Raw genomic sequence first — 11802 nt, 5'->3', positions numbered from 1 at the left:
TTTTCCACATCCGCTTCTAAGTGGAGCATGCGGACATCACCAGTTGCCCCCAAGAGACCCTATACTACGATATATATAAAAAATAAAAAAAATTGACTTAGTTTAATAGTCTATTAACAAATGAAAAAATATTAAAAATCCACTGAACTTCCTCATTAGAAGAATGAGCATTCAAGCGCGAGAAAAAGTAATAAAAAGGCAATAATTTCTTATTTGACGTTTCTAACGTAAACAATAAATATATTTTGTTCTTTAGAATTATAGAACAAGGAATCAAGGGTTATAGACACGGTCAAAGCGAGTACTATTTTGTTAACAAGTTATTACATATGAATTACCGAATATTATACAGTATACACTTGTTTCATCCTTTCTCTATAACATCTGTTCCCTCTCACACCTAGTATAAAAGAACCGGCGACCACTGACTAACCAAGCAATCTCTCGAATCACTTCGCGAACACCGGTCTTCGAGCATAACACGAAACTAGAGACAGTGTAAACAAAGTTCGTCATCCAAGCATTGACAACATGAAAACAATCGTATGTACCAGTTTATTTTTAATTATTAATTCCTTTTTTTAAATTTATTTAACATGTTAAATAAGTCACAGAAGAAAAGGCACATGTACACATAAAATAAACGAAACGAATATCACATAAAAAAAGAGGAAACCTCTTGTGCTTGTTGTGGGATAAAAATATTAACAAAATACAATATTTAAAAAAAAAACTAAATAAATGTACATTATTATTACTGACAAATAAGACCAGAGAGGAAGAACATTTTCTAGAAGAAAATTTGAAAGTCTAGTCATTTACAGGGCTTATGACCTGTCATTGGCGGGTTTAAGTGGCCACTTCACGTTTTGCTTATGTTTTAACATCCGCATGTTTTTAATTCTTCCATCTCGGTGGCCTCCGTAGTGCAGTGGTCAAAACGCTTGACTCACGTACGAAAGGTTCCGGGTTCGATTCCCGGTGAGAACACAAAAATCACAATGTGATTTTTCTATAGCCTGGGTGTTTTGTGTCGTAATTCACCTCCCGGCCTGTTGTGGTGCAAAAAATAAATAAATAAATCAAAAATCTGTTGATTCCAGTGAAGCAAAAGAGATAGAAGCTTTATTGTTTTGAAGGGATTAATCTGATTGAATTATTTAACATACTATTTTTTTTCATCCATTACATGACATACTCGTACTTTGATATTGTTATTTTTAATTGAAATACTTTACTAAAAAAAATTTCACTCTTAATACCGGTTTAATTTTTACTGCCTACTATCTTTTATTTAAATATCTTCTTTTTATACTGCTTATTAAATTTTTAAGATTAATTGAAATGCTGTTTTTTTTTTCTTTAAATTACTATGTTTTTATAGTTTTTAACTACTCTTAGGATTGCTTGTAAAAAGAAAATATGGCTTTTCTTACCGTAACATGTCATTATTTTTTAAGTTTTTATTTAAATTAGATAGAATTTTTTGTTTTCAATATCTTTTATTGCTGGTTCTCATCTGTTTTTTTTTAAAGTCCTGAAAACAAACATATTTTTTCCCCTTTTGAAAATCTTTTTTTTTGCATTTGTGCACATTTTTTTTCTGATTTATTTAAATTCTGACTTTTCAATTACTTTTTGTATTTTTAAAATTATTTCCACTTATGTAAATACTAACAAGATACTTTTAAAATGACTTTTTTACTTTGATTATAATTTTAATTTAATTTTTAAACCACTCTCAATTATGTTTTTTTTCTCTTATAATACTATCGTACTTGAAAAAATAAAAATAGTTGGTTGATAACTTTAGAATGTTATATAATATGGAAACTTCACTGGTCCTTTAGAATTAAATTAAATTTTGTTTGTTCTAAAACTATCTAATTGTACTGTATGTTTCCTGAATAAAATAAAATAAAAAATATTTAAAAAAAACCACTAGACAACGCCTGAAAGCAAGTTTTAATTTTATATAGTTGGTGTAGTTGTAATATTTCGCGTTTTTACAAATGGTCGAAATAATTCAATCAGATCAATTAAAATTATGAAATTATGCACTTACATGTTTTTTTCTATGTTTGTCACAATTTTTTTGTTATTTTTTTACATATGCACAGGTGTTTTCATTTTGTTTTCAAGATTACAAATTTTTTACTTTGTGAAAGGCTAAAAAATAAGCAATTTTTATCTTAAAAGATGGTTTTCCACTGAAATATTTCACTGTCCTTGGACTGGTACCTGAAACGTAAGACTAATCATCTTACCATACTGTAACAGATTTTTTTTTTATTTGTTTTTTTTTTTTGCACCACAACAGGCCAGGAGGCCCAATTACAGTGGTGAATTACATTACAGAACAACCAGGCTTGAGAAAAATCACATGTTTTAATTTTTTTGTTCTCACCGGGAATCGAAATCGAACCCGGAACCTTCCGTGCGTGAGTCAAGCGTCTTGACCACTACACCACGGAAGCCACCACGGAGGCCACCACGGAGATGATTGAGATACGTCACAAGTTATTCGGTTTATTTTTTGTTATATACTAATGTATACATTAATCCGAATTATCATTGATTGACGGTTCGTGAAATTAAATCAAGGCGGCAATTTGCCAATATTATTGAGCTTTCAAGCCCGTTTTGTAAAAAAATATTTAATTCTCCCTGTACCTAGTACACATTGCAAGAAATAAATTTAATATCTCCATTAATATAATAAATTATTGGTTATAATTTTCGGTATACCTCTTTTAAACATTTACCTATCGGTTAAAATATTTTTCAATTAAATAATTAATTCTTATTGAGAACAGAAAAAACATTTTCAAGCAAAAAAGTCGTAGATAAATTACTTATACAAAAGAAAGTTCACTAATGTCTCCCAAAGTAAAAGAGTAATACTAATATATAATTATCTCACGCACTTTTCACGTTTCACTCTCGATAATATAGGTATAATCAGAAGAAAAAGAGACAACTTCATGCATCACACGCGCGAACAGTTAAGTTTCTACTATTTCTCCCAGACATCAGTTAGTAGCTCCTCGACTTTCATCTGGAGTGGTTCTTTCACCCGCGCTGCGAGCAAAAGATAATGACTTTTTTCATATTTTCAGAAATTCGATTAAAAACATCATCAATTTTGTTTTCCACTATAAATAATTGAAGCAATCGCCTATGAATATATTTTTTTTCCGATTAAATATCTCCCATTTTTTGTATTTTTAATGACTACACAGCACCGCAACGCACGGGTATTCTTGGAACAGTAAGGGAAAGGTTACGACCTATAGTGTGCCGATGATGTGGTCATAATTTACGATTTAGTCAGGAGTCTTAATCATTGCACTGTAGATAGCCCAAATAGGTACTCCGCATGCATGGGTTTAAAAACCAATATAACAAGAACCCATGTTCTTTGTTACTCTTCATGCCTTGATGCCCAAAACTCCATGACTGTTAAATCAAGTCATCAAAAGGGCCGAGAATTTAAAATAACTGGGAGTAACGGACGATGGTAGCTTTCAAAAAGAACTGAGAGTGCGGCTAGGAATAGCAGGCGCCACATTAAAAAGTATGAATGCTGTCTGGAGATCTGATATTTAATTAGTGAAAATCAAATGCCGCCTATATGACGCTGGCGTAACACCTATTCTCCACTACAGGTGCAAATCGTGGCACCTCACTAGGGCCCAAAACAGCAAAATTATGAGTTTTGAGAATAGGTGTACCAGAAGAACCTAAGGTATGCAGTGGTTTTACTTTGTAAAGAATTAAGTAATAAGAGAACGGATGCAGCAAACTTTGGTGAAAACTGTCACCAAGCGGAGGCAATATGGTCGGCTTGGCCATAAGCTGCGGATGCCTCCTGAGAGCCTTAATCACGCTTGCCTAATTTACAAGGTATCAGGTTCTCGACGTCCTGGACGTCCATGGCTGACTGTTGGTCGGCAGTTCGTGTCAGAACTACGGAACGCGAATCTAGGAGGATACACAGGAGCTGGAAGACGACAGAGGTGCTTGGAGGATCTTCGTGGACACATGTGTTCCAACTAGGGAGAGGACATGAAACGATGATGATGATTTGTGCAAGCGTGAGCATCATTAAAAAGCAAGTGGATGTGTACCGCTGCCAGAAACAATGAGTCATTATTTAATGTGTTATACTCGTATAATCAGCATGTGTTACCAAATTACGTGATGCATTAAAGGATGAAGTACTTTCACGCAACTATACTAATGGTGGATAGGGCACTGCATCGGTACACCAAACGCAGAGCAGCTAGATCATTTTTTATTTAAAGGTTTGATCCGTCTTACGCTTCAGTTGCCACAAAATATTCCATTGCAAAAGCAGCTTTAAAAAAAATAATTCATCTAAATTTGTTGCAACAGAGATGGAAAATATTTTTGAGAAAGGAATATGGAAGTCTAGGAATTTAAAGGGCTAATGATCTGTAATTGGCTGGTTTAAGTGGTCAATTTACACATTGTGTAACATTGACCATTATGCCTTTGTTTAAACATTCATATTTCCACAACTCTTCCAAAACTCAACAGATGGAAGCCATCTGTTGAGTTTTGTCAAGTAAAAGAGCTGAAACCTTTATCATGTGAGTAAAATTTATCCGGATAAACCAATTCACCTACTATACAACGCCTGAAATCTATTTTCCAATTTTTACACATCCTCTTTTACCAGTTGCAGACTGGCTGAATTTCCTCCCTAGGGAGTTTAGATCTAAATTTGTTGTCACAGGGACGGAAAACATTTTCGCGAAAAAAATATGAAAGTCTAGGCATTTACAGGGCTTATGACCTGTCATTGTCTGGTTTTGTAAATGCCTAGACTTTCATATTCCCTTAGCAAATTTAGATCTATATAACTCCCTAAGGAGGAAATCCAGCAAGTCTGCAAACATTTGGACATACTCAAAACATTGTTGAACATTTCATGTTAATCTTGTAGGGAATTCAATACGAGACTAATTGCACGATGGGCAGACGCACTGACCCTCGACCGCAAGGCGGACAAAACACCCTTTTCCTTAGATAAATTTTTATTTATTTTTCATTTTACAGAAACAAAGTCAACAATGATATAATAACATAAAAATATACGGTTTAAAGACAGACCAGCGAAGTTTCTGAGTAAAAATAATGCGTATTAAATCGTGGTACAACAAAAGGTTAGCCGGACCAATGGGGGGGATTCGAATCCCCCATAGACCGATTTGAATTCGATAACTCTAGTATTATTAAATCTATTTGCGGTTTATTTTTTGCAATCGTAGAATTAATAGAAAGTATTTTCCTGTTTTTGTTTTCTTCGTGGACCAGGTGGATTTATCAACAATATTTTGAGTTTGTCCAAATTTTTGTAGACATGTGCTAGATTCAACTCCCTGGGGAGCTGTTTAGATAAACATGTTACAACATATATTGATAAATCCACCTGGTCAATGAAGAAGTATAGAAATTGAAAAAATAACATTTTCAGGCGTTGCCTAGTGTGCAGGTGAAATAATTCAATTAGATGAATCTCACCCGCATAAATAAAGGTTTCAGGTCTTTAACTTCACAAACATCAACAGATGAAAGAATTGAAGGAATATAGATGTTTAAATATGGGCAGAATAGTGAATGTTACACGGTGTGTAAAGTGGCCGTTTAAACCAGCCATTGACAGGTCATAAGCCCTGTAGATGCCTAGACTTCTATATTACCTTCTCTTAAATGTTATTCATCTCCGTAGTTGCTTGTAACAGCTTCCCAGGGAGTTGAATCCAGTCATTGTCTACAAAAATGTGAACACACTTAAAATATTGTTGAAAAGTATAATTATGATATAAACTTTCAAGTATGTTAAATCGAACATTAAGTCTTCAGATTCACAATGCATTAAACTAATTTTCGATTGTGATTTTCCCGTTCCGCATTCCGAAACCTCTTTTGATATTTTTTCCATTGAAGAATTCAGATAAACGCCGCTTTCTTACAACGGGAGTTGAAATAATGGCATTTCAATTTATTGTTTGAATTGGCTTCTTATAAATTACAATGGACATCGTACAGTGTATTGTGATATGACTAATAATTCGTAAACATGATTTTGTGTTATGCGCTAATACAAAAAATGAAAAAAAAAATTAACTCATAATTATAAGGAATGCGCAACAACTTTCTAGATGTTTTGTTAACGATTCTCATGTGATGATTAAAATAATTCATGTTATCTGTTTTTTTTACAGACATTAGGCCTTCTGTTGGCCGCGTTAGTTCTGGTCAAAGGAGAAGCACCTCAGGAAGATTCTTATAATGCCGCGTATGCCGCTTCTCATCAGGCGTATTCCAAAGGAGACGATTCCAGTCAAGGCTATGGATCATCTGGATCAGGCTCATCTTCTTTGGGTTATTCTCTACCTGACCATTCTTCACTCGCTTCTGGATCCCACGACCAAGGGTACGCAGGAAGCACAGGTTACGCGCATCAAGAACTCGGAGGAGGACACGGCCAGGGCGGATTAGAACAGTCTCAAGGATCAGGATATGATCATGGAAGCGTAGGATATAGTCAAGGATCCGGAATCGGCCATGGCGGCTCAGGGTACGATCAAGGGAGTATCGGATACAGTCAAAGTAGTTCCGGTTTCGGTCACGGAGGATTCGGGCAAGGCGGATTAGAATCATCCGGAGGCTACGGGCACGGAGGATCAGGGTATGATCAAGGTAGCGTCGGTTACAGTTCTGGAATCGGGCACGGGGAGTCTAGCTACGATCAGGGATACAGCCAAGGAATCGGCCACGGAGGATCTGGATTTGACCAAGGAAGCTATGGCGGATACAGTGGATCAGGAGGATCGGGTGGATACGATCAAGGATCTTTAGGCCACGGAGGATCGGGTGGATATGATCAAGGATCTTTCGGTCACGGAGGGTCGGGTGGATACGATCAAGGGTCTTTTGGCCACGGAGGTTCGGGTGGATACGATCAAGGATCTTTCGGCCATGGAGGAGGGTTTTCTCCGATCCAGGGAGGAGTGAGCCACCAAGAAGCTGTTCCAATCAGCCAGCACGTTGAAGTATCAAATCCAGTCGCGGTTCCCGTTTACAATCAAGTGCAGGTTCCGATCTACAAGCCGGTGCACATCAGGGTTCCTCACCCGATCCTCGTCCCAGTTCCTCAGCCTTATCCCATCCAGGTGCCAGTCAGCAAACCTTACGCTGTTCCCGTCATCAAAGAAATTTCAATCCCAGTTCAAAAGCTAGTCCACTATCCCGTTATCAAGAAAGTCCCGTACCCAATTGTCAAGCATATCCCATACCATGTCGAGAAACACGTGACAGTCCACGTGCCTCATCCATATCCTATCAAGGTGCCTGTTGTCAAAACCATTATCCACACATCCAAAGGACACGGTTCTCATTAAAGTTCCCGGCGGCGGCGTGTGAAAGGTGTTACATAAATTCGACCGTCCAGTTGAGATCTTTGACATTCACTTTCTTGGTAAAACTTATGTAATTAAAATCCTTTCTCTCGCAATGGACATTCACTCGGTGATCTGATACCAGATACATACACATTCAACTCGAATTAATTGAACCATAATATTTTACTATCGCCAAATGAAGATTGATTGCTGTAGAACACGACATAATTTCAATGGTTTTGTATGCGCAACTTGTTTTTGCGAGAGAAAGAATTTTGTGCATTGTTTGCGCTTTGTAAATACTATTTTTTTCTTGTTCTTATTGAATGTCTAAGATTCCTTTCTTCTTTCTGTGATTCTATGATTTACAAGTATTATTTTCTACTAAATGCACATTGCTATTAAACTTCTTAGATTTTCATGGCCGTTCGATGTACAGTGATTTTTTTTGGGTTATTCTGGGTACATCGACCTTGATGATGGACGGTGTAATGCGATGCGGAACGTCGGTAAATAGTACGAATGACACACGGCATAATAACCCAGAGAAACTTGTGCATATTATTGTTGTACTATTTCATACTATATTAAAGTAAATTACATCTACGGTAATCATTAAATATGAATCATAAAAAATTATTATGATTTAAAATTACGGTGATTTTGTGGGTGTTCAGAACGCATCAAATCTATGATTAATATCTGCCAATTTTCTTCTTTTTTCTTTTCTTTCTTTTCTTTTTTCCTCGTTTCTATCACCTTTCTATCTATTTGACTGACAATATTGATTACTTCGCCATGGAGAGAAGAATCTTAATGGAAACATTTGGATCTGTGATTTGTTTTGAGTATTTTTTCCTAGAAATAACAGTCAAGACACACTTTTTTATTGTTTTGTTACTAATTGTTGATTATTTAATTACGTTGTTGCTTATTTTGTATTTTTGTAAAATAAAAATGAATTTCATTAAAACATGATTTTTTTTATTTAAATGCATATTTACATCTATGTCCATGCGGTTGAATAATAAAGTTCTGTATTTGAAATAGAATTAGAATCCTGGACGAGTGGATTCGACTCGATGGCTGCTCTCAGGTAAAAACATAGAATAAAAAAATCGATTAGAGATACATTCAACTCGTTGCGTAGTAGCTAATACGTTCGATAATCATTCTTGATCTTCTAGGTTCGATTCCTCGCAAGGTGGAATAAAATATTTTTGAAAAAAATATTTTGTTTTTATTTATTTATTCATACAAAAAATAATAATGACGTATTCTTAACTCTATGAGGCCGAGAACCCTGTGTTGAGTTAAAATATAACAAAATGAAATGTGAAAGCATGTGTATTATTAAACAATGTAAATAATAAATAAAAAAAAAATTAAATAAACATATACATAAATAAACATCTGGACAACATGCTTAATAGTATGTAAATATATTCAATATCTCGCAGCAGTCTCCTGCAATGGTCTTGTCCTTTAGACAAAATCCAAACTTGTACACTTCTCCAAAAAATGGCTTTTGTTTGTGATATTTAAATATGTTCATCCATGACACTGAACACTCTTGGGGCCACAAAAGTGAAATTTCTTTTATCAAAAGTTTTACGTGTTTTGGCATTTGATAATTCAAATCACAGGAAATTCTCGTACGAGCATTCTACGGTGATCTCCTCTTGTCATTAAAAAGTATAAGAAAAATTCATGGTATTAAAAAAACGTGTTAATTTATTTTCTAGGCTCTCCTTAAAAATTAATTTTTTAAGTCATAAGTTTATTTTATCAGATATTCGATGTGTATTCTTAATAATTCATAAAGCAATTATGTTAGCTTTTAAAGAATATGTAGATTGATTAAAATGCGAGTATTTCAGGTAAATTAGAATGAACTGGGCGGGCTACTTTTGGCAAACTAAAGAATATTATTTTTAAAAAGATCCCAATTAGCTTAAAAAAAACAGGTTTCAAATCATATGTGCTGCTGTTGATTGTGTATTTATTCATTTTTTTTATGGAATTACACAGTCAACAATGATTGAATTACAAATTGAAGATAAGGTCAAAAGACAGACCAGCGAAGTTTCTGATAAAAATCATTCGTATTAAATTATAGTACATTCTTAAATGCGTGCGTGTGCATATATACGTATATGTAAGATGATGTGTTAGGGTGTATTTGTATAAGAGTACGTGTTCAGGTATGTGTAAGCATGTGCATAGTTAAAAAGCAAGTGTAAGTGTATCGCAGCCGTAAAGGAGCGTATTACATATATTTTCAGTATTGCAAGCAAAATTTACTGGAATAAAACATCAGTAAATAATAATAATAATACTCATAGTTTATTAACAGAAATAACAATTACTTTATCTACTACATACACACCTAGGTAATAGATTTATCTGGATCATGTCTAGTCTGCTTAACTAGGTACAACCTGTTTTAAGGCAGACATTTTTATGCAAAAATAAACATAAACATTACTACCTACTCGTTAATTTACTATACAGTTATATAATATTTATTTATTATTTAAGAGTGTATTTTGAGTAAATTTTCCGATTTTTCTCGATCTAACCCCAGTAACCATTATTTGACAATTTTATTAAATTGAATCCGGGTCGTGGTTTTGCAATGTTTGGGTAACATATTGAATATTTTGGGGCCCAGAAACCTGAAATTTCTTTGCCCGAATTCAGAGTTTGTGATAGATCCCACGACCCATCCTCTAGTTTGACTTTTGGTAGTGTGGAGGTGTTCCATTTGGAATGTTACTCATATTGTATTTCGGGAAAACAAACGACGCGGACTTTTTTTTTGTGACTTAAATGTAATTATTGTTACTTCAATAATGTTTTATATTCTAATTTAATCTGACCTAAAAAAAAAATTAAAATGGTCGGACTTATCATGAGGGTGTCGAAACCATTTGAACATTCAAAAACATATAAAAAGCTTTAAAAAACATTTGTTCGTCCTAAGCTAGAATCTCTTCAATACGTGCCTCATGTCTGAGGATGGTGATAACGCCTGTCTCTAGGCCTAGCTCGTCTGTAAATAGTCTCTCTCCATCAGGAACGGTCTTGTGCTCTTCTATAGGCATTCGTCAGTGATGATTCTGATAATTCAGTGACTGTGCCGCTCCATCTTGTCGGTTGACGTCCACGCGACCTTGTCTCTTTGACACTTCCCAGTAGAACTGTTTTTTTCCCCCCTGAAAATATGCCCAAAGAACTGCAAGATTCTTTTCTCGCACATTGATATTAGTCTCTTTCCTATGTCCAGTTCCTGAAGTATAGATGTATTCGTACGTCTGGCCGTCCACGGAATCCGCAGCATTCGCCGCCAACACCACATTTCGAAAGCTTCAATATTTTTCTTTTCAGATTCCCCCAGTGTCCAACACTCAGAAAACCAAGGCGTATTTGGCCACATTACTATAATATTAGTTAAACAGGTCGACTACCGGTTAAACATTAACTTCTTTGGCTATGCTGAAAGTATGCAGTACCATGGAATAAACTCTCCTTAAAATCGAAGAATAATGTTAGACCAGTTATTTTTACACAAATTAATAATTAATAAAATTGATTCGCCTAATCTACTTGAAAGACTTCCATTTTGTATGTCATCTAGACTGACAAGACAAAATCTTCTGTTTTACACAGACAACAAACCATTAAAAGCAATTGACAATACCTAGAATATGCGAACAATATTCGTATAACAATTGATTTACCTAGGCTGATATTTTTAATGCCAATGTATGTAAATGTAAGTCAAAAATCATAGAAATATTGAAAGAAGCAGATATTTAACTAATTTTATTATTTTACACATATTTTTCGTTTCTTATCTTTTACATTTAAATTATTGTCTTAAGTTTAAACAATTTTTTTGGTGTGGCCATTAGTGTCCTACACTAATTTACAAAGAAATTATTAATATTGCTGAACATACTGTTTGATTATCAAATAAAATAAATATATCAAAAAAATATATCAGTAGATGAAAAAAATATATACATAATTTGAACAATAACGATACAGGAAAGAGTGTTGTTCACTGCATTTGATTTACAAATGCAGTGCCATATGCATCACTGGTTAATTGAAAGAGAATGGTAATGTTAAAAATAATGTTTTGAGTATGTCCAAATGTTTGCAGACACGTTGGATTTCCTCCCTAGGGAGTTGATTATATCTTAATTTACATATTAAGATAGAAATAATTCCCTAGAGAGGAAATCCAGCATATCTGTAAACATTTGGACATACTCAAAACAATGTTGAATCAACTAACTGGTATAAGAAGAAGTATAAACATTGAAAATTGTTTTAAGGAGGGTTTTTAGTAGGTGAATTG

The 11802-nt window shown here is 34.4% G+C and overlaps 1 protein-coding gene across 1 annotated transcript; it reads left to right on the top strand.

Annotated features, from left to right (window-relative positions):
* The first annotated feature begins 433 nt into the window (after positions 1-433).
* Positions 434-8406, top strand: LOC148281396 (uncharacterized). The gene is made up of 2 exons (XM_088226746.1): positions 434-543; positions 6255-8406. Exons 1-2 carry the CDS (start codon positions 532-534, stop codon positions 7431-7433), a joined length of 1191 nt encoding a protein of 396 aa, XP_088082872.1. The 5' UTR covers positions 434-531; the 3' UTR covers positions 7434-8406.
* The last annotated feature ends 3396 nt before the right edge of the window (positions 8407-11802 follow it).

Source organism: Micrasema longulum, unplaced genomic scaffold (assembly GCF_059751315.1).
Source record: "Micrasema longulum isolate JH-2025_06_02 unplaced genomic scaffold, ASM5975131v1 h1tg000468l, whole genome shotgun sequence".
Classification (NCBI taxonomy): domain Eukaryota; kingdom Metazoa; phylum Arthropoda; class Insecta; order Trichoptera; family Brachycentridae; genus Micrasema; species Micrasema longulum.
Note: the sequence above shows the minus strand (reverse complement) of the source record. Positions and strands in the feature narration are given on the sequence as shown.